This window comes from Pelophylax lessonae (assembly GCF_965119305.1).
Source record: "Pelophylax lessonae genome assembly, chromosome: 3".
In the NCBI taxonomy this organism is placed as follows: domain Eukaryota; kingdom Metazoa; phylum Chordata; class Amphibia; order Anura; family Ranidae; genus Pelophylax; species Pelophylax lessonae.
Window position 1 is genome coordinate 20,839,438 of NC_138770.1, and position 23,942 is coordinate 20,863,379.

The 23,942-nt window shown below is 43.3% G+C and overlaps 4 protein-coding genes across 4 annotated transcripts in view; 3 read left to right on the plus strand and 1 right to left on the minus strand.

Annotated features, from left to right (window-relative positions):
- LOC309548838 (uncharacterized protein) overlaps positions 1-23,942 on the plus strand; it is a gene marked incomplete at its 3' end in the record, with an annotated part of 605,194 nt that overhangs the window by 481,104 nt on the left and 100,148 nt on the right. The gene's annotated exons all lie outside the window — the stretch shown is intronic.
- The window catches only part of LOC309550245 (uncharacterized protein), a gene marked incomplete at its 3' end in the record, with an annotated part of 2,091,994 nt that overhangs the window by 260,841 nt on the left and 1,807,211 nt on the right, over positions 1-23,942 (minus strand).
- Positions 1-23,942, plus strand: part of LOC309548831 (uncharacterized protein) — a gene marked incomplete at both ends in the record, with an annotated part of 260,742 nt that overhangs the window by 133,798 nt on the left and 103,002 nt on the right.
- LOC309548835 (uncharacterized protein) overlaps positions 3,482-23,942 on the plus strand; it is a gene marked incomplete at both ends in the record, with an annotated part of 84,729 nt that continues 64,268 nt past the window's right edge. Inside the window, 2 exons of the mRNA XM_082248772.1 lie at positions 3,482-3,586; positions 3,666-3,872. Coding sequence (XP_082104898.1) covers positions 3,482-3,586; positions 3,666-3,872 — 312 coding nt within the window. The remainder of the gene's footprint in view (positions 3,587-3,665; positions 3,873-23,942) is intronic.

Sequence of the window (23,942 nt, forward strand, 5' to 3'; positions counted from 1 at the left end):
CCCCCATGTTGAGGGCATGTGGCCTGGTAGGATTCAGGGGGGCACTCACTCGTAACCCCCTTTCCTGGACTGCCAGGCTGAATGCTCAGATAAGGGCCTGGTATGGATTTTGGGGGACCCCACGCTGAGTTTTCCCTGATTTTTTTTCTAGCTGGCAATTTTTTTTTACATTCTGTTCCCTGACAGCTCATGACTCTTTTGTTGTTAAGGACGCAACGGCCGGCTTCCCAGTTTAGCTTCCTAACAAGCTATTGACCGTGCGCTCGGCGGGATGTAAATAGTAAAAAAAATGAAAACACCGAGCACACAGAAAATTCGGGTGATTGGTGACGTTACCCTCGGCCCGAACTGCTCGCCCATCCCTAGTGGTGTTTAGAGAGAGGGAGAGGATTGTTGGAGAGGAGGCATGGAGTGCATAGGTGGGAGAATACAAGGCTGAGGGTGTTGTCACCAGAGTGAGTAGAAGCCTCTATCCATTGTGTATCCATTGCTTCAGGCCAAATGAGGAGGTTAGACTGAGAAGTTTGGAAGTAGCAGAAGTGTTCGTAGTAACAGGGATGTTGAAGTTGCTGAGAATGATTGTGGGGATTTCAGAAGAGAGAAAGTAGGGCAGCCAGGCAGAGAAGTCATCAAGGAAAGTTAATACCGGTCCAGCGGGCCGATAGATCACAGCAATTCTAGAGGAGATTGGAGAAAATAGACGTACAGTGAGCTTCAAATGATGAGAGGGAGGAGAGTGGAGAACCTGGAAGGTGCTCTGTGAGGATAGGAGGATTCCCACTCCACTTCCCTTGTGTTCCCTAGGTCCAGATTTACACCTACTTCATTCATCTTATGGTGTTTATCAATAAATGAAGTAAACTGATCCATGTGCAAATTGATATACAACATAAAGTGCTTTGTGCTCAAGATGCTGTTCCCTGCAGATCCACTGCTTCCACTTTACACCTACTTCATTATCTTATATTTTCTATAAAGTAAAAATTGGTGCAAATTAATGTAAACATACAATATTTTTTTCTCAATATAGTGTTCTCTGCAAGTCCACTGCTTCCACTTTGCATCTACTTCAACGAAATTCTGTTGCTCCAAAAAAGTCCACAAATGAATGAAAAGTTGATAAGGTGTGAAAATTCTCCGTGCTCCAAACTGTGCCAGCTGTAGTGTAGCCACGCCTTCTTCCACCTCTTACACACGTGATGGTGAGGGCGCCCCCTTAGTAGTGCTTCCCCACTCACCAGAGCAATATGACTCTCAGCTTTTCATCTACCAGAGTCACAAACATCCTTCACACTCTCCTCACCTCCGATGGCAAAGGAACTGGATCCTCCTCGCTCACTCCTGCAAGTCTGCTGCGCTTTCTGTCAGTCTCCCTCCTAGACTCGGCTTCCTCCTCCGACCGCTGTTCCAGCAGGAGCTCCGCCTCTTCATACACACTCAGGGAGGAGAGAAAGGGGAAGGATATACAGTACATACACACACACAGCACAAGGCCGTGTTCACACTACCAGACGGTTCTCAGGGCTGCAGTACCTCTGAGCTCCACAAGGTGGTAATCTCACTTCTACCGAGACAGGAAGTCTCTATGGAATACAGACAGGAAGTCTCTATGGAATACAGACAGGAAGTGATGTTAGGTAAAGAGGACGTTCCATAGAACGTAGAGGGAAACACTGCAGGATCTGGCGGCAGAGGTAATAAGTAGATTAACCCCTTCAAGGGGATCAGTTGATGATTAATATATCTTGCTTCCAAAGCTAACCACACATGGATGGAAATGCGACCGATCCCTGCTGAACCAGCTGAATTTCCATGTATCTATGGTCACCTTAAGTGACTTCCTCCCCTCCCCTCATCTCCTTCATTATGTAAGTCATGCTGAGATAATCTCCCATTGGCTGAGCAATATCCTCATTTGTCTCTGAGCTCCTTCTTGTTATTCCTCGTCCTGCCTGTTGTTTCCTTGGATTGATTTTCTGTGTAGTGACCCCGGCTTCATCTCTTGGATGCGCTCGTCTGTTGCTTGTCCTGACCTTTATCCTGATTCCTGGATCTCCTCCTCATCTCTCCTCCATATCCTCTTACACAGCTTTTCTCCACACCTGCAGTGACCCTGGGGGGGGGGGGGGGGGGGGTGGAAACTTGGCTCCAACACGCAGCAAAATCCATCCCCACCATTAGGGACTCTGGAGAAAATTGTCTGCTATTTACACTCCATTCCTCCGCACGTCACCTGCTCACATGAGAGATTACTTTCACACATTCCTGACAGATTTCTGTATGGTAAAGGTCAAAGTTCACTCTTTATTTTAGAAATGGGAGGCACCCGGGAACAATGATTTGGTTTGCATGGGAGCCTCATATAGAGGGCCCCTCAAATCTTCCCCTCTAAATGTCCCTCCATCCCGAGTCTATATGTCCTATGACATCACATTGACTTCACAGCTCCTCCCCCAATGTCCCTCCATCTGGCTTATTCTTCTCCTCTCTTAGGATGTGGGCGGACCTTTGGCATACTTATTAGCAAAATGGGACTGTTGGTCCTGCGTTGTATGTAATGATGTCAGAATGCCTGCAACAAGCTTTTACCCTGCATAGTGTGGGGGTCCTGTGTGGGTAAATTATACCTCAGTCTGAGGTGGGGCTTTAATCAAATGGAAACCTGAATGGTGAGGTGAGGAGGATTCTGGGAATTTCATTTGATTTTACTATTTGTGTTCAGATCTAGAGTTTTCCTCCTGTGAAGTCTGGAGATCGCATGACCATCACATTGCCTCCATCTCCCTCCCTGATAGAGAAATACAAAGAAGATTCTAGAAGTCACCAGAGAGATCATGGAGGAGAGGTGAGCGGTGCTAGGAATTCTGGGACATTATCCAGTAACAGACAAGGGATGTGTCTGGATGGTGACTGTATCATTGTGTGTGTCAGGTTCCTATAAGGTGTCAGGATGTCACTGTCTATTTCTCCATGGAGGAGTGGGAGTATTTAGAAGGACACAAGGATCTCTACAAGGACGTCATGATGGAGAATCAGCCGCCCCTCACATCACCGGGTAAGAGGAGACTTTATTGTAAAGGAGAGAGCAGTACGGAGGCTCCACCTAGATCCCCCATCATCTGATAAACACATAGAAACAATGTATTCAGTCAGTGTGTGTGTTTCCTACAGATGGATCCAGTAATGGGAACCCACCAGAGAGATGTCCCCGTCCTCTGTATTCCCGGGATTCCACACAGGAAGGTCACACCATCCCTCACCATCATCAGGTAGATGAGGAACAATCACTGATAGTATCATTAGGATCTGTACATTATCTGCATTGTTACCATTGATGTCATTTTTATTATATATTCAGAGTGGAAACCTGAGAGATTCTAAAGTTGAGGTTAAAGAAGAGATAAAAGAGGAGGATGATGAGGATGGGATGATGAAGGAGTCAGAGTTTCTAAAGGAACACAAAGATCTGTACCAGGAAACCATGGTGGAGTCATCCAGCTACAGAAACCCACCAGAGAGATCTCCCCGTCCTCTGTATTCCCGGGATTCCACACAGGAAGGTCACACCATCCCTCACCATCATCGGGTAGATGAGTGACAATTATTGGTAGTTCTGATTTATATACAGTATATTTGTTACAAAAAATGTTTTATTATATATACAGAGTGGAAACCTCGGGGATGATAATATTGATGTTAAAGAAGAGTATAAAGAGGAGGATGAGGAGTATGGAGTGATGGAGGAGTTTTCAGAAGGACACAAGGATATGATGGAGCCACCTAATAACAGGAACCCACCAGAGAGATGTCCCCGTCCTCTGTATTCCCGGGATTCCACACAGGAAGGTCACACCATCCCTCAATGTTACAAGGTTGGTGAGACAGAGATTATAAAACACAGACTCATGGAGACAATGTGTGGATTTTTATGTGATGTCACAATAATAAATCTTATATTTTACAGATGATATTCTCTTTCATTTTCTTGATTTAGAGTGGAGATCCAATCGATATAGAATTTGAGGTGAAAGCAGAAGAAGAAGAGAGGTATGTGAGGGATGATCAGCAGTCTACGAAGGAGGATGGAATAACGGGGACATTTATAGAGGAGGACACTCCTACAGAGATCAGCACAGGTGGGTCATTAACACTAAATACATTCCTCCACCCATACTGCTCACTGATTGGTCCAGAGTAGGGCGGGGACTGGGTGATATCAGCCTGTAATCCCCTGGTCACTTTCCTGAGCTGTGTTCCCTGTCCTGTATTCCTGTATTTCTCTCAGATAATCTTCCTTCTCTGTGCTGCAGACACAATTTATGTATTTCACCATAGGTGTTACCAGACTTAGGCACCTGGGGTATGTTCTTTGAGTCTTCTGCCCCATGCCCGGGTCTAGTAAGATCTCTGACAGAACAATTCTCCCGGGGTTACTTGCTCTGTTATTTGCTGGCTGTGTCGGGTGGAGGGATATGTCTGTATAGTCTCACACCCAAGTCACTGAGTGCAGTCTCAGGAGAAGGGAGGCAGCGGTGTTGGACCTCTGCAACTTGTCTCATGTGAACATTTAGAGTGGGTGTAAACCCCCCATATACCCAGTGAAGTGACTGGCCTCAGGAAATAAACAGAGATGAAACAAATCCTCCTACATAAGTTGTACCCCTTTATCTGCATTCCTCTCTTCTTTACATCTGTTCAAAGTCCAGAATTTAGACAGTTTGTCGGAGCAGTCAGAAAAAAGGGGACGGGATCTGAAGTTACAGCTTGTCTTAACCACTTCCCACCCGCGATATTACAAATTGACGGTGGGATTGTGGTTCAGTTATAGTGACCCGACCTCATATAACGGCGGGCAGCAAAAGCAGCTGGCGCGCACTCCCGGGTGCGCGCACCGCGGCAATCTGCCATGTAGCGTGTGCCTTGGACACAGCGCATACCCGATCAGGGTAAACAGCCAATAAAATTGGCTGTTTAACACGTGATCGGCTGTGTTCAATCACAGCCGGTCACAATCAAAACACAGGGAAGTCGCTACTACTGATCTGAGCTCTTCTCCTCACACACCGATCGTGTGAGGAGAAGATCAGTGATCAGTGAGTGACATTTCTTTATTTTCACAGTACACAGTGCACTACACAGCCCCCCCCCCCCAAAAAAAAAAAAGAGAACCTGTCACCTAGTGTCACAGCCCATCTCTGTCACATCTGGATCTGTCAGAACATCCAACAGCCCGCCAGTATCCATCAGTACCGCCAGTACCCTACAATACCATCAGTACCCAACAATAACCATCAGTACCGCCAGTACCCAACAATACCCATCAGTACCGCCAGTACCCTACAATACTATCAGTACCCAACAATACCCATCAGTACCGCCAGTCCCCAACAATACCCATCAGTACCATCAGTACCCAACAATACCATCAGTACCGCCAGTATGTCTAAAAGGCTTTTTACAGCAGAGGAGGCATATGAAATGCTAACCATGTTGGATGATGAGAGCAGCAGAAAAATGAAGTCCATGCTTACTGGTCCTGTCACCCCATCCACCACATGCCTCTTTTTCCTTCTGTCATGTCCAGATCACGGTATGACATGATTATGCGCTTCCTACATTTCAATGACAGTTTGCAGTGCCCTCCCCGAGATCATCCCAACCACGACAAACTATGTAAATTACACCCCCAAATAAATTCTTTTTCAAAACAATTTGCGGAAGCGTATGTCCCAGACAAAAGGATCTGTGTGGATGAATCCCTTATCCATTTTACTGGCCAGCTGCACTTCAAGCAATACATCCCAAGTAAGAGAGCCAGGTATGGGTTGAAAATGAATAAACTTTGCGAGAGAGCCACTGGGTATGTCTATGCCATCCGTGTGTATGAAGGCAAAGACTCCCAGCTCCAGGCCCCTGAATGCCCAACTTACATTGGAACCAGTGGGAAAATTGTCTGAGACCTGGCATACCCCCTATTCAAAAAAGGATACCATCTTTATGTAGACAATTACTACACCAGCTTGCCCCTTTTTCGTCACCTGTACCACAAAAAAACCCTGGCCTGTGGTACCAGCAGAAAAAATAGGAAGGGATTCCCACAAACTTTGGTACAAATCTACAACAGGGGGAATCCGCATTTATGAGGAACGAGGAAGTGTTGGCCATGAAGTGGAGGGACAAGAAAGATGTTTACATCTTGTCCACCATCCACAATGACACCTTGGTGGAGATTCCCAGAAGACGTGGCCCCATTACAAAGCATGAATGTGTCCACAAATATAATCTGTTCATAGGGGGGGTGGATTTAAATGACCAGATGCTGCAACCCTATTTTTTATACCAGTTAAGGGACTTTCGGGTTGATAAAGTTGCATTACACCTGTTTCATATGGCCATGTACAATTCCTTTGTCTGCCATCAAAAATTACCAGGAAATCAACACACCACCTACCTCAATTACATTGAAGACATTATCACTGCCCTAATATACCAACAAGGACCGGCCCCAGCAAGCATTCGCTCTGATTGTGTGAGTAGACTTCACAAGCTACGTTTTCCCTATAGCATTCCCCCCACAGAATCAGGAAGAAGGCGCCAAAAGAGATGTCGTGTGTGCAGCAGAAATGGATTTAGAAGAGACACTAGTTTTTATTGTCCCGATTGTCCCTCCCAACCTATGCATCGGAGATTGCTTCAAAATTTACCATACAGCTGTAAGATTTAGATCCCCTTATTTTTAAGACTGCCATTTCCCATTGTGAAATACCTGTCCAGATCATTTGCCTGCTACCATGTTTCTACCTTCCACGTTTCCTGACCCTGGCCTGTTTACTGACGATGCATTTGCCCGCCGTTTTAAAAACCACGTTTCTGACATCCACGTGCACCGACCTCAGCCTGTTTACCGATTATGCCTTTGCCTGCCGTTTTAAAACCAAGTTTCTGACTTCGAAGTGCACCGACCTCGGCCTGCTAATCAACCATGCTTTTTGCCTGCCACTTGGACTGACCTTTTTTTTTTTTTTTATTCCATAAGGTTTATTGAGTATAAGAAAATTTATACACTTGGTTCCCCACTCACCAAATTGCCAGAATGTTTGAACCTTGGGTATATATTGCACATAAGCCCTCTTGACCAGGATCTCAGAGATGATTTTTCATAAAACCTTGGATAAGGGTAGGGTAAAATCCGCCTCCGTATCCACCATTAAAATATAGAAAGGCCGTACATGGTGAAGTATGCTTGAACAGTTTATTGTGGTTAACAAGTCAAAAACATACTCACAAACATGATATATGCGATATATTAAATACATGTTTGTAAGTATGTTTTTGATTTTACCCTACCCTTATCCAAGGTTTTATGGAAAATCATCTCTGAGATCCTGGTCAAGAGGGCTTATGTGCAATATATACCCAAGGCTCAAAAATTCTGGCAATTTGGTGAGTGGGGAACCAAGAGGGGACACCTATCACTTTGGAGCACCTTGAATAATTTTCTGCACCTGAGCATCTTATTTGGATCACGTTTTAAGGACTTTTTTATGATATTTATGCCACATTGTTATGCACAGTTTACTCATGCTAGCGCTGATTAAATTTGATTTCTAACATATTAAATTTATTGCATGTTGCTCTAAAGCTTTGTAATGTGGGGCATATCAATCGGTGATCAGAGAGAGTCTTGGGCACGTGTGATTTACGTAACCATGGAGCAGAGCTTAAGCGGATAGAGGAGAAAGAATCTTCCAGGTCTATCCAATCCTTGGTAGAGCGGTGGATGTTCCAGTCTACAATTCTGGAGATATGGCAAGCCCAATAGTACTTCTGTAGATCAGGAAGAGCAATGCCTCCTTTCAATTTTGGCAAAGTGAGGAATGCGTGACTAAGTCTGGGGCTTTTCTGGTTCCATAGGAAGGAAGAGCATAAACGTCTGTAAGTTTGGAAGAAAGTCTGCGGTAGTTTAATGGGGACGGTTTGTAGGAGATAGAGGAGACGAGGGAGCACATTCATTTTGAGGATTGCCGCCCTGCCAAACCATTAAAAAGCAGGGTTTGTCCATTTTATAAGGTCTTGGGCAATGGTTTGTAGTGTGGGGGTGAAATTAAGCGTACAGAGATCATGTAAGTTGGCAGGGAGGCGAACACCCAGGTATGTAATTGCGTCCACTTTCCAAAGAAATGGGAAGTTATTTTTACAGCTATTGATCTCCTCCGGGGGTTAAGGATATATTGAGTGCGTGAGATTTTTCAAAATTAATTTTAAAATGGGACATGAATTGAAAGAGGCGCATATCTGCCAAGAGGTTCGGGATTGATATGTGCGGGGAGGTCAAAAAGAGTAATATATCATCCGCAAATGCGGCCAGTTTGTAGTGATGATTTACTATCTCTACTCCTTTTATACTAACATTTGTGCGCATGCGATTGAGAAGGGGTTCGAGAGTTAGGACAAATAAGATTGGAGACAGCGGACAACCCTGACAGGTGCCATTATGAATGGAGGAGGTGCTTGACAGGAGGCCATTAGCCCTTACTTTAGCCTGGGGACCATTGTACAATGCAAGAACGAAACTGATGAAACGGTCTCCTAGGCCTATCGCTTTTAAGACAGCCGCTAGATAGTCCCAGCCAACCTGTCAAATGCCTTCTCGGCATCTAAAGAAAGAAACATTCCCTTCTGGTTTGATTTGGATAGCCAATGATGTATATTGATTGCTTAGGGTGTTGTCCTTTGCTTCTCTGCCTGGGATGAAACCTACTTGGTCTGTCGAGATGATGTGAGGGATGATTGGGAGGAGGCGATTCGCTAAGATTTTGGCGTATATTTTGATATCCACATTTAGTAACGACATGGGTCTGTAACTCGAGGTTTGCGTATGGTCCTTACCTGGTTTAGGGTTCACCGTTATGTGGCCTTCCAGGATGTTTGTTCGCGCGGGATGACTATCGGACAAAGGGTTGAATGCTTGAAGGAATGGCTTGGTGAGTATGTCAGAAAATTTGTAGTAAGCTACTCAAAGGCCATCAGGACCTGAACTCTTCCCCGGTTTCATGTGTTTGAGTGCTAGATCGAGTTCCATTGATGAAATGGGGGCATCTAGTGTTTGGGCTTGGAGTTTCGATATTAGAAGAAATTCCTCTATGATTTGAGAGTGAGTTCTATTTTCGTCAGGTAATTTGTTTTCTGGGGGTAAGTTATACAATTTGGAGTAGAAGTCTGCCAGGTGATCAGCTATGTCTTTGTTTTTTGTTTTTTGTTAAAGAAATTCCATTGGAGGTTTTGAGTTCTCTGTTTGTAAAGGCAGCTCTTCCATCTCTCAGTGCATTTGCCAATAGTTTCCCGCCAGACTGCCTGAGGACGCTCGTTAAGCGAAATGCATTGTGGTCAATGCTAACCCGGAAGTAACACACAGAGGCATTCGGAACAGAGGCTGGGATACACATCCACCGCCGCAATACAAAGAAAGGGGGAAAGGAGATACAGGGTGCTGCAGATCCCCGGACAATATCTTCCTAAGACCCAAAAAAACGATTTTGTACTGCCGAATTGCCCAGTGCCAGGAGGGCACAACAAATAGTAAGAGGCTAATTGTCACCTTATAGTGTATGTTTTTTGGAGAATAAAACAGTATTTCACTATTGGAGGCTATTTGTTCTTCTATATCTTTATGTGTATGGGGGGACTACATGGTCCAACTCGAGTAATATAGGAGCCAGAGATCCAAGCAATCGAGGAGAGGTCTGATCCACCCAATAAAGGGATCACAGGCGTTGGGGGTCCTTGTGACCTGCTGCTAGCTGGTAAGAGGCCACGGTTGTCACATCCCAGCACCTGGAGCACTGTGAATGGATTAATAAGAATTCACCAAGCACAATTTTGATTGCATGCTATTGCTTGGACTTTTAAACACTACTTGGAGCACATTTATATATTTATACTTTTTTATATATTCTTATGTGATTTTTTTATATATCCTTATGTGATTTTTGTATGGAATTCTTTATATATTTATTTATTGGTTCACTGATCCACACCTTTGTGGATTAATTTACTTTGAGAAGCACAAACACTTCTTAATTGACGGTTGTCACATCCCAGCACCTGGAGCACTGTGAAGGGATTAATAAGAATCCACCAAGCACAATTTTGATTGCATGCTATTGCTTGGACTTTTAAACACTACTTGGAGCACATTTATATATTTATATTTTTATATATTCTTATGTGATTTTTGTATGGAATTCTTTATATATCTATTTATTGGTTCACTGATCCACACCTTTGTGGATTAATTTACTTTGAGAAGCACAAACACTTCTGAATTGAAATTGCACTGGTATGCACTTTTCTTTGCTAATTGCACCAATAGTAGATCATATATATATTTGTAGCAATTTTTAATCACATATATTACACTTTAAATCACCTATTAATTTTTATAACACGTGATATATTAAGATTACCAGCGCCTTTTTACCTATGATATATACCTATTTATTGTTTTATTACAATTAAAAGGGCAGCAGGTTCAACAATCTTTTATTTAAAGGGCCAGGCGCCTTCTCTTTTCTTTTTATTGCTAGTTTCCCGCTTTTGTTACTCATTTCATAGAAGAGTTTCTGGGATAGAATGTAGTTGCATTTAGTGGTTTGTTTAAGTTCATCTAACAGGAGAGCCTGTGTGGAGGATAGTTCTTCTAGGGTTCTCTGGAGTTGGGATCGTTTGTGTAGATTCTCTAGTTCTTTCATTTTATTTGAGAGATTTGTTATCTTCGCCTGTCTGGCTTTTTTCCTGGCTGAAGCCATAGCGATCAATGAACCCCTAATGTAGCATTTGTGTGTCTCCCACTGCATGAGAGGCGACACTTCTGGTGTGTTATTAATCTGAAAAAAGTCTGACAAGCGGGATTTCAGATTTAGAATGTTTTGTAAGTCAGTCAGTAGAGATGCGTCTAGTCGCCACATTTTATGAGGATTGCATTGGTCTGGAAATTCTAGAGAAAGCGTTATAGGGTTATGGTCAGAAAAGAACATGGGTTCTATTGAGGCCGCTGTGATATACTGGAGGTCCTTTTGAGATACCCAAAAGTAATCCAGTCTGGAGTACCTGTTATGTGGAAATGAGAAAAATGTATAATCTTTTTCTTTAGGGTATAGTGTACGCCAAGAGTCGTGAAGTAGGAGTTGCTGAATTTGCAATTTGATTCTGTGTAGTGCGCGATATGGTAAGGAAGATGTGCCTGTGGAGGTATCCTCTACGGGATTTAACGCTATGTTGAAATCACCACCCAGAATCAACATTCCTTTTTGGAAGGATGCAAGTTCGCTGGCAATATTATTAAATAAACTGACTTGAGAAGCATTAGGGCTGCATATATTGGCCAACGTTATAGGTGTCCCCCAGAGGGTGCCTTTAAGGCAGGTATAACGTCCGTTAACATCTATCAATGAATCGTCAATTGTTAGCGGTGTATGTTTGGAAATGAGGATGGATACTCCTTTAGTTTTACTCTCACTGTTGGTAGAATGGTAGACTGTGGGAAAGTTATGATTGCCTAATTTAGGAATACTGTCTGTTCTAAAGTGTGTCTCTTGTAAGAACACAACGTCCGCATGAAGTTTTTTCATGTAAGCAAGGAGTTGAGATCTTCTTTCTGGAATATTAAGTCCCTTTACGTTTTAAGTAGAACAGTTTGAGCTGAGGACAAGTTTTCATGTTATTTGGTTTAGTAATTTGTGGGAGAGAGGGGTAAGGATAAATAAAGGATAAATAAAGGATAAAATAAATAAGGATAAATAAAAAACAAAAATGGGGGGGGGGAGGGAAAGGCAAAGGTGATGAGAAGGGGAGAGGAAATAGAGAAGAGAGATGTCAGGGAAGGATAAAAAAAGAGGTTGCCTAGGGATGGTAGCGAAAATCAGAGGAGAAAACAATCCGATGCAAATGTTACAGAGGGGGAAGAGGACTCTATGTGAGAGGAATGAGAAGGGTGGTGAATCCGACCGCGAGTGTAGACCAGCTAACTCGCCTGTAATCAGGTATAACTTTGAGGTGCCGGGTAACTTTAACACCTATAGTCAGGTGATGAAGAAATGGGGGGTAACCTAGATCGGAGAGGGTCGCTAACGCCTGGAAGCACTTGGGTTCTTTAAGGAAGAAGTATACAGGGGATAGTGATGCGTAATTCAATGATTTTGTTGAAACATGGGACTTGAGTCTGAAGGGCCCGAGATAATGGGGAGGGAAATGAAGAGGCCAATAATTATATTTTAAAGGTTCAGAGAAAGAGGAAATGTGGTGGTAATTAAGGAACTAAAAAAATTCTTTGTATATAAACAGTAAGACACGTACCGGATCAGTTGTTCACATTCACCTTTGTTAAACATTCAACTGAATTGCAGTTTATGAAGGTATTATTTTCCTTGGGCTGATCTGAAACAGAGTATAACCAACAGAGTTATATAACAGGTTAAACCACGGTTAATAACTTTTCTATCAGAGAGGTTGCAATTAACAAAAAATAAAAGCCAAAAATGTTATTGATATAATGGGTAAGGCGTGGGCACCCAAAACAAGTGCACACTTGTGTGTGCTGGCGTATATTTACTTGAACAGAGTTTACCTGGAAATGAAGGCAAAAAAAAAAAATTTGTTCCCAGAGTAGCATAAGAACAATGAGATCAGGTGGTGGAAACGCATGAAAAAAAAAAAACCTCCCCCCTAAATTCTTGTAGGGTGTCCTTTCAGGTTTTCTTTTCTCTCTCCGTCTTCATTTATTTAATCATATAAACGTGTTTAGCGATGATCGCAACACAAAGTATGTGTAGATCAGAGCTTAAAGGGGTCTATTGACCCTGAACCATGAACTTGTAGAGTGCAAAACATGGATGTTGTAGTCACCATTATGCAGTTCCAAGGAATGAGGTGAATTGGTGTAGAGAGGTGAAGGTAGCTGAAGATGTTGCGAGTAGGAGAGGTATGGTAGTCATATCATCCTTCTGTTTATGGAAAAAGGTGTGTCGGATTAAGAAAGTCTCAAAGGAGAGTTATCCAGTATAGATAGTGTTATTATTCGTGTCTGGCTTTGCGGTAAACCGGGGAAGAGGGCCTGCTGCTCCTTCCGGGTGGACATCTATTTTCTGGAGGCGGAGATTTGTGCTGGTTCGGTCTGCGCCTTCTGGAATCAGAAGGGTTCCCATGTTGATGTAAATTCATTGGTTCCGCTTCCAGGATGTGAGGAAGCCTGAAGTCAGTGTACCAATTTGGTATGTCAATCAGGGGAATTCGCAGAGTTTCACAGAAAGAATGTAGGCCTTCAGGCGCTCTCAGTGATGCTGTTCTGCCAGTGTGGCCTGCAACTAGACAGAAGGGGAGCCTCCATTTATAGGGTATCTCTCGTTCTCTTAGTATATCCAGTAGGGGTCTCAGGTTTCTACGCTGTTGTAGCGTGATTGGGGATAGGTCTTGAAACAGCTTTATTTCTGCATCCTGGTGTTGAATGTGACCTCTTTGCCATGCTCTAGATAAGATTTCCTCTTTGATTCTGAAATTCACGATACAACATATGACATCTCGGGGGGGTCTGTATCACGGCCTCTAGACCTGAGAGCTCTGTGTAGCCGTTCAAATTTTATGTTGGCCTCATGAGGTCTGCCTAACAGGTCGTTGAATATGGCAGTAACTCTATGGCGCAGACTTCCTTGTTCAACTGATTCTGGTAAGCCCCGAATTCTGATGTTGTGATGTCTACCTCTGTTGTCTAAATCTTTGAGATGTCGATGTATGTCTCTGAGGTATTGAGTAAAGGTTTTGCTGTGGTTTCTCATCTCTTGGATATTTGTTACATGGCGAGCTGTGGTCTCTTCCACCGCCTCCACTCTGGTGGTAATGGCTTGGATGTCTTTTTAAGGTCAGAGACCGCTGCAGATATGGCTGCGGATAGAGTGTCTTTAATGTCGCCCGCTACTGCTTTCAGATCGTCCAGACTTTGAGTAGTGGCTGGGGGTGGTTTTGCGAGTGTTTGGGCGTAAGAAAGGACTCCATCGGGTTCTGGGCGGCGGGGGTCATTCGGTAGTTGTGGAGTAGTTTCCACGTCTCGGGATTGTGATTTGAAGAGGTCAGGAATGCTGCGTCCTTGCTGTGGTGCGTTGTTGTGGGATGAGCAGGAGCGTGTGGCTGAGTTGCTACGTTCAGGCTTCCCCATTATAGATCTGTAAAGTCCCTGTAAATAGCGTATTGTGAACCCTCGTGCGTGAGGGCTAGTGTTTTAGGCCGCCATTAAATTATCAGCAGGTACACTATATAAGTAAGGGAAGCACAGTGCATGCCAGTGCGAGCAGTCAATTCAGGTATTAGTGCGTGGAGCTTAATGTAATGGGTTAAAAAAAAAACTTGTTGCAGCAATATGACAAAATGGCGAGTGTATCAAGCTGGTGGTCACTGCCGGCCTTAATTCGATTTTAGGGGTCTCAGGTGTATGATAAATGCAGTCCCAGCAGTGAGGAGAGCCTGTGAAAAGACTTGGGGGTCTGGGTAGCAATCCGTTCGGACAGGCAGTTCCCCTCTCCAGGGTGGTTTTTCTGTATGTAGGGGGCGCGGATGTGAATTCTTACCGTGCCCGGCCCCCGGGGTGTGTGTAAATTGAGCGCGGTGTGCGGGAGGTCTCCGGTACCTGAGTAGGCCGCAGTGGTTGGACGTCCGCGATGCGGGCAGTTATAGCCTAAATACGGGCACCGCTGGATAGGTTGAGGAGTGCACTCTCCGATGGGGTATTCTTTATGTTGGCGGTTGCTGTTTTCGCTCCGATGATTGCGGATAAAAGAAGAAGCCGGTGGAGCTCTCGGTCTTAGGGGTCTCGACCTTAAGCTTGATGGTCCTTCCTGCTGCCTGGATCAATATTTTGGCTGTGCTGAACATATCGCTGCATATAATGACCCAGGACTTTATAGACCACACCTCTGCCTGCTACCTGGACCAATGCTTTGGATGTGCTGACACTATCCCTGCTTGCTGCCTGTAATGACTATGGACAGTATTTCTGCCTGCTGCCTGTTCGATTGCTTTTGCTGTCACTGACCATTCGATTGCTTTTGCTGTCACTGACCACATCTCTGCCTTCTACCTGGATGCCCTCCTCTGTGGACCACCACTAAAACCACAGGTAATCTTTTGTTTACCCTTTGCTCAGCAGAATATATTTTGGGGTGTAATTGGTATGTACATGCTATGTGTTAGAAATATGAAGGGCCTTCAAAAATGTAATAGGTTGTCAGGAAATTAGATGTAAAATGCATGCTCCTAGAACGTCTGAAGGTGTCTACTTGGATGTTGGGTCTCTGTTTATGGCCAGGCGGTGTAAAAGTATCACATATGTGGTATCGTCATACTCAGGAGGAGTATTAGAATGTATTTTGGGGTGTCATTTTTGCTATGTACATGCTATGTGTTAGAAATATCCTATAAATTGACAACTTTGTGTAAAAAAAAAAAAAAAAAATAGGTTTTCATTTATTCCCACATTTTCCAAAAACTTGTGGAAAAAAACGACATGTTCAAAAGACTTATAATGCCTCATAGAATATACGTTGGGATGTTTGCTTTACAAAATGGGGTCATTTTGTGGGCGTTTCCATTGTCCTGGCCAGCCAGGGCCTTCAAAATTGTGATATGTAGTCAGAAAGTTATATGTGTATTTATGCTCCTTGAACGCCTGAAGGTGCTCCTTGGATGTTGGGCCTCTGTATGTGGCCAGGCTGTGTAAAAATCTCACACATGTGGTATCGACATACTCAGGAGGAGTGGCAGAATGTATTTTGGGGTGTCATCTTTGCTGTGTACATGCTATGTGTTAGAAATAGTTTATAAAGTGACAACTTTGTGGGGGAAAAAAAGAAAAAAAAAATATATTTTTTTTTCATTTTCCCAAGAATTGTGGGAAAAAATTAAAACTTCAAAAAACTCACCATACCTCTTACTAAATACCTTGGACTGTATACTTTCCAAAAAGGGGTCATTTGGTGGGTATTTGTACTGTTGTGACATTTTAGGGCCTCAAGAAAGGAAATAGGCCATTAGTTCATCAGGTGTGATCAATTTTCAGTAATTGGTACCATAGCTTCTAGACTCAATAACTTTCACACAGACTAAATAATATACACTAATTTGGGTTATTTTTTTTACCAGGGTTAAGTAGCAGTATAAATTTTGGCCAAAATATATGAAGAAAAATTATTTTGCAAACCTATTTTTAATAGAAACTAAAAAAAATGTTATTTTTTTTCACAATTTTTGCTATTTTTTTGCTTATATCACAAAAAACCCAGTTGTGATCAAATACCACCAAAAGAAAGCTCTATTTGTGTGAAAAAAATGATAAAAAAATTTGTTTAGTTACAGTGTAGCATGACTGAGCAATTCTCATTCAAAGTGTGAGAGCGCTGAAAGCTGAAAATTGGTCTGGGCAGGAAGGGGGTGTAACTGCCCTGTATGGAAGTGGTTAAGGTGAAACTGCTTTTCCTCTAGTTTTAGTGAGTGGCCCCGTGTCTTATTGTATTCCCTTTCTCTGAAAAGTTTGTTCTTTATGCTAGGGTCATCACCAGTACAGTATTTGTACATTGATATCATATCCCCCCTCAATCGTCTCTTCTACAGAGAGAATAAGTTCAGTGCTTGTAGTCTTTCCTCATAGCTGATGTCCTCCATTCCCCTAATTATTTTTGTTGCCCTTCTCTGGACTTTCTCAAGGTCCAGCACATCCTTTCTGAGGACCGGTGCCCAGAACTGGACGTAATACTCCAGATGTGGCCGGACCAGAGTCTTGTAGAGCGGGAGAATAATCTCTTTATTTCTATCTTAGATTCACCCAGAGGTTGCTTGCTTTTCGTGTTTCTGTGCATTACTTTACATTTTTCAACATTAAACCTCATCTGCCATGTAGTTGCCCACCCCATTATTTTGTTCAGGTCTGCTTGTAAGGTTTCCACATCCTGCATAGAAGATATTGGCATGCTTAGTTTAGTATCATCTGCAAATACTGAGATTGTACTAGATATCCCCTCCTCTAGATCATTTATGAATCCATTTAACAGGATTGGCCCCAGGACAGAACCTTGGGGGACCACACTTTCCAGACCCGCCCTATCCGAGTACTCCCCATTAATCACCACTCTCTGGATTCTCCCCTGGAGCCAGTTCTCTATCCAGGTACTCACCTTATGGTCCAAACCTATGTACCTTAGTTTGTACAGTAAGCGTTTGTAGGGGACTGTGTCAAATGCCTTTACAAAGTCCAGATACACCGCATCCACAGGCCTTCCTTTATCCAGATACACCGCATCCACAGGCCTTCCTTTATCCAGATACACCGCATCCACAGGCCTTCCTTTATCCAGATACACCACATCCACAGGCCTTCCTTTATCCAGATACACCACATCCACAGGCCTTCCTTTATCCAGATACACCACATCCACAGGCCTTCCTTTATCCAGATACACCACATCCACAGGCCTTCCTTTATCCAGATACACCACATCCACCGACCTTCCTTTATCCAGATACACCACATCCACAGGCCTTCCTTTATCCAGATACACCACATCCACCGACCTTCCTTTATCCAGATACACCACATCCACAGGCCTTCCTTTATCTAGATGGCAACTCACTTCATCATAGAAGGTTAATAGATTGGTTTGGCAAGAACGATTTTTCATGAATCCATGCTGAGTACTACTAATAATACAGTTTTCATTACTAAAGTCTTGTATGTGGTCCCTTAACATCCCCTCCAAAATTTTGCAGGCTACTGATGTTGGGCTGACCGACCTATAGTTACCCGGGATATATCTCGGCCCTTTTTTAAATATTGGTACCACGTTGGCTTTTTTCCAATCAGCTGGCACCATTCCCGTCTGTAGACTATCCTTAAAGATCAAGAATAATGGTCTGGCTATCACCTGGCTGAGCTCTTTAAGAACCCTCGGGTGCAAGCCATCCAGTCCAGGGGATTTATTTATGTTAAGTTTCTCTAGTTTAGTTCTAAGTCTATCTTCTGTTAGCCATGGCGGCACTTCCTGAGGTGTATTATTTAATTTAGCATTACAAGCTGGGATAGTGTAGCCCCCCAATTCTTTTGTGAAGACTGAAGAGAAGAAATTATTTAGCACTTCCGCCTTCTCTCTGTCCTCTGTGGCCAGATTCCCTTCATCGTCTTTTATGGGGACAATGTGATCTGGCCTCGCTTTCTTACTATTTATATACTTAAAGAATTTCTTGGGGTTTTTTTACTCTCTTCCGCTATATGTCTCTCGTGTTCTATTTTACCTGCTTTGATTTTGCCTTTACATTTCTTATTGCACTCTTTATGCTATTGGAATGCTGCCAATGACCTCTCAGCCTTGTATTTTTTGAAGGCCTTTTCTTTAGTTTTAATATGCATTTTTATGTTGGAGTTTAGCCACCCAGGGTTTAGTTTTGCTCTTTTAAATGTATTTTCCTTTGGACTGCACTGGCCAATCCCTTTAAGTATGCTCTTGAAGCACTCCAATTTTTCCTCCGTGTTCTTTGTTCCCAGGGTTCTATCCCATTCGATATTTTCTAGCAAAGAGCGCAGTTTTGGGAAATTGGCTCTTTTGAAATTCAGTGTCCTTATATTGCCCTTGTGTTTCCTATTACTGTAATTAATACTGAAACTAATTGACCTATGGTCACTGTTTCCTAAGTTGTCCCGTATTTCTATATCCGTGAGCAGGTCTGTATTGTTGGTAATCAGTAGGTCAAGTACTGCATTGTTTCTTGTCGGTGCGTTCACCATCTGACCAATGAAATTATCCTGCAAAACATTTAGGAACTGCCGAGCCTTGGCTGAATGCGCGGTTCCTTCTGCCCAGTCTATATCTGGATAATTAAAGTCCCCCATTATAATGACATTTCCCATCCTTGCTGCCAATCCAATCTGTGAAAGGAGGTCCGCCTCCCCCTCCTCCCTCTGGTTGGGGGGCCTATAGCATACGCCCAATATTACCTTCCCCATAGTGCCTTCTCTTTGAAGTTCTACCCATAGGGATTCTACCTCATCCATAGCTCCAATATTAATATCATCCCTCATATTTACCTGTACACTGTTCTTAATATACAGACATACCCCTCCCCCTTTTTTACCTTCTCTATCCCTACGATAAAGGGAATACCCCTGAATGGTTGCCAGCCAATCATGAGAGCTGTCAAACCAAGTCTCTGTAATCCCTACAAAATCTAAGTCTTCCTCATACACCAGCAGCTCCAGCTCTCCCTTCTTTTTGGCAAGGCTTTTAGCATTGGTATACAAACCTCGTAATTTTTTCCGGTTGCATATTTCCTAGTTTGATGTTGTTTTTAGGCTGCTCTTGCAATTTTTCCCCATACCCACCTTGGGTTTAGGAACTCTAAACACCCTACCGCTAATGTCCCCATTTGTGCCCGCTAAACCTTGCTCCCCGCTGGCTAATTCATCATCTGTATCCTCCCCCCCCATCACCTAGTTTAAAAGCCCCTCTAACTTTTTTACCATCCTCTCACCCAGTACAGTTGCACCCTCCCCATTTAGGTGCAATCCGTCCCTACTAAAGAGCCGGTAGCCGACTGAGAAGTCGGCCCAGTTCTCCAGGAACCCGAAACCCTCCTTAACAACACCAGCTACTCAGCCACTTGTTAACTTCCCTACTAATCTCCTGCTGCCTCTCTGGTGTGGCTCGAGATACAGGTAGTATTTCTGAAAATACCACTTTGGAGGTCCTAGTCCTCAACTTAGCTCCTAAGTCCCTGAAATCGTTTTTTTAGGACTCTTCATCTCCCTCTGACTTTCATTGGAACCCACGTGTACCATGACAGCTGGGTCTTCCACAGCCCCACCAGTAATCTGTCCACCAGATCCGTGATGTGCCGAACCCGAGCGCCCGGTAAACAGCAGACAGTTCGGCACCTACAGTGTTTTTGACAGATTGCCCTCTCTGTCCTTCTAATAATTGAGTCCCCTACCACCAGAACCTGTCTTTTCTTTCCCTTTCTCCTGCCCCCACTGGAGAAGTTCTTCCCCTGGCAGCTAGGGGCGTCGCTCTGCTCCAGCAATGCTGGTCCCTGACTGGTTTCCCCAACATCACGCAAAAGGGTGTATTTATTGGGGTGCTCCAGTCCAGGACTGGCCTCCTTGCCTTGTTCCCTTCTACCCTTCCTAACTGTCACCCAACTACTCTGCTCTGATGCCTGCACCCTTGTATCTTCACTCTCCTCTGTGCAGGCCCCTGCCTACACCTGATGGGTACGTTCCCAGCTCTCATTCAGTATGGAGATTCTTCTCAGTGTTGTCAGCTGCTTCCCTAGATTCAGGACCTAGATACTGGTATGGACTGGGTAATGCGTTAGGATCTATACTGGTGTGGACTGGGTAATGCGTTAGGATCTATACTGGTATGGACTAGGTAATACGTTAGGATCTATACTGGTATGGACTGGGTAATGTGTTAGGATCTATGCTGGTATGGACTGGGTAATGTGTTAGGATCTATACTGGTATGGACTATCTAATGCGTTAGGATCTATACTGGTATGGACTAGGTAATGCGTTAGGATCTATACTGGTATGGACTGGGTAATGTGTTAGGATCTATACTGGTATGGATTGGGTAATGAGTTAGGATCTATACTGGTGAGGACTGGGTAATGCGTTAGGATCTATACTGGTATGGACTGGGTAATGCGTTAGGATCTATACTGGTATGGACTGAGTAGTGTGTTAGGATCTAAACTGGTATGGACTGAGTAGTGTGTTAGGATCTAAACTGGTATGGACTGGGTAATGTGTTAGGATCTATACTGGTATGGACTATCTAATGCGTTAGGATCTATACTGGTATGGACTAGGTAATGCGTTAGGATCTATACTGGTATGGACTGGGTAATGTGTTAGGATCTATACTGGTATGGATTGGGTAATGAGTTAGGATCTATACTGGTGAGGACTGGGTAATGCGTTAGGATCTATACTGGTATGGACTGGGTAATGCGTTAGGATCTATACTGGTATGGACTGAGTAGTGTGTTAGGATCTAAACTGGTATGGACTGAGTAGTGTGTTAGGATCTAAACTGGTATGGACTGGGTAATGTGTTAGGATCTATACTGGTATGGACTGGGTAATGTGTTAGGATCTGTACTGGTATGGACTGGATAATGCGTTAGGATCTATACTGGTATGGACTGGGTAATGTGTTAGGATCTATACTGGTATGGACTGGGTAATGTGTTAGGATCTGTACTGGTATGGACTGGGTAATGCGTTAGGATCTATACTGGTATGGACTGGGTAATGTGTTAGGATCTATACTGGTATGGACTGGGTAATGTGTTAGGAAGGAAAGGATGCCACATAGTATGATGGATATAAAATTATCACCCTACAGAGGGCTGAACTCAAAGACACCCCAAAAATCAAAGTGAAAAAATAATGCAGTAGGCGAGTCCATTTTGGTGAAATGTCATTGCAGGACCTCAGAATGGTCCTCAGTAGTGTGTATGGCCCCCACGTGCTTGTATGCATGCCTGACAACGTTGGGACATGCTCCTAATAAGACAACGGATGGTGTCCTGGGGTATTTCCTCCCAGATCTGGACCAGGGCATCACTGAGCTCCTGAACAGACTGAGGTGCAACCTGGCGGCATCGGATGGACTGAAACCAAATGTCCCCGAGGTGTTCTATTCATTCAGGTCAGGCGAGTGTGGAGGCCATTCAGTGGTATTAATTCCTTCATCCTCCAGGAACTGGCTGCATACTCTCACCACATGAGGCAGAGAATTGTGGTGTACCAGGAGGAACCCAGGACCCACTGCACCAGCATAGGGTCTGACAATGGGTCCAAGGATTTCATCCCAATACCTAATGGCAGTCAGGGTGCCATTGTCTAGGCTGTAGAGGTCTGTGCGTCCCTCCATGGATATGCCTCCCCAGACCATCACTGACCCACCACCCAACCGGTCATGCTGAACGATGTTGCAGGCAGCATAATGTTCTCCACGGCTTCTCCAGACCCTTTCACGTCTGTCACATGTGCTCAGGGTGAACCTGCTCTCATCTGTGAAAAGCACAGGGTGCCAGTGGTGGAGCTGCCAATTCTGGTGTTCAATGGCAAATGCCAATCGAGAGCCACGGTTCCGGGCAGTGAGCACAGGGACCACTAGAGGACATCGGGCCCTCAGGCCACCCTCATGAAGTCGGTTTCTTTTTTTTTTTTATAGTTTCTTTATTGAAAATGTTTTTAAAGTACAACATTTAATACAATACAATTCATATCCTTTTAGACCTAGAAAGGATTACAAACAAAACATACAAGAAAACTCTTTTTCCACTATCTACTCGATCCCTTCTCCCCCCCCCCCCCCCCCGTCCTTTCCTTAAACATTTAGGTACTCATTTGTTTCCTTAAAATCTTGCCATTTCTCCCATATCTCAATCCTGTTCTCGTATTCCCCTTCACCACATAGTCTTAAATATTCTAGCTTTCTTGTTTTTTCTACCCGTGCTAGCCATTCTTTTAGTGATGGGGGTTCTATTTTTTTACAATGTAAAGGGATTAAACTTTTTGCTGAGTTTAAAAAATGGGGGATCAATGTTTTTTTATATTGTTTTATCGACATATTTATAAACATAACCATGGGTCTTCATTTATATCTATGTTTGTAATCTTTTTAATTAAGGCTAAAACTTCCTTCCAATATTTTTTAATTTTAAGGCAATCCCACCATATGTGAACCTCTGTACCCGTAACCTGACACCCCCTCCAACAGTGGGCCGAACTTCTCGGGCTATATCTCCCCACTTTGTCTGGGGTATTATACCATCTAGAGATGAATTTATAATTCATTTCTGCCGTACTCGTGTCTATCACGGAGTTATGTACTAATTTTATACTTTTTCCCCATTGTAATTCCTCCGTTCGGGCACCCAGTTCACTTTCCCATTTTTCTAAGAATGGGGGCGCTGTCGACTTCTCCCCTGCAATTAATATTTTATAAATAGTTGAAATATTATTTTTTATTTTCTCAGATACACACATCTGCTCATAGGGAGACAAATCGTTCGCTTCTCTTATTGGGTGGGGCAACGAAGCAACAAAATGTCTCAGTTGACAGTACCTTCACTCAGTTATGTCCCAGTTTACCCTCTTTTCTTTTAAATCGGGTAACTTAATAATTTTCCCCTTCTCTATTATGTTTTTTTAATCTAATATCTTCTTCTCCCATCCATTTACCATATTCCCTCCCTTCCCCTGGTGCAAACATTTTTTTATCCTGTAGTGGTATAAGAGGTGAGTTGTATTCCCATTTCTCTCTGGTATATATCATATCCCAAGTTTTTAGTGCTTGTCGTGTAATTGTATGTGTATTGATATTTAACTTTCTGTACTTTGGTGGAATCCAAATAATTGTACCTAAGTTTGTGTCACTCATTGCATTTTCTATTTTAACCCAATTTTTTCCACTCACTTTTTCCCCCCATTCCATCACCCGTGTAAGGATTGAGGCTTGATAATATGTCCTAAAATCTGGTAGTGCTAACCCCCCATTGTTTTTACTTTTACTTAGTGTTGTGTATTTTATTCGTAATTTTTTATTTTTCCATACAAACTTAGTTACTAATGTTCTTAAAGTTTTTAAAAAAGCGTAAGGGATCTGTATTGGATCCATTTGAAATGTATACGATATCTTTGGAAGGGCTGTCATCTTTATAATGTTAATTCTTCCTATCCATGATATAGGCCTTGCTATTAATCTATTAATCTCCATTTTTATTTAATTTAATAGTGGGAGGAAGTTAGCCCTATATAATCTTTCTGGAGTAGGCGTTAGTTGGATACCTAGGTATTTTAACTCCTCTCTCCTCCATACAAAGGGAAATTCACTTTT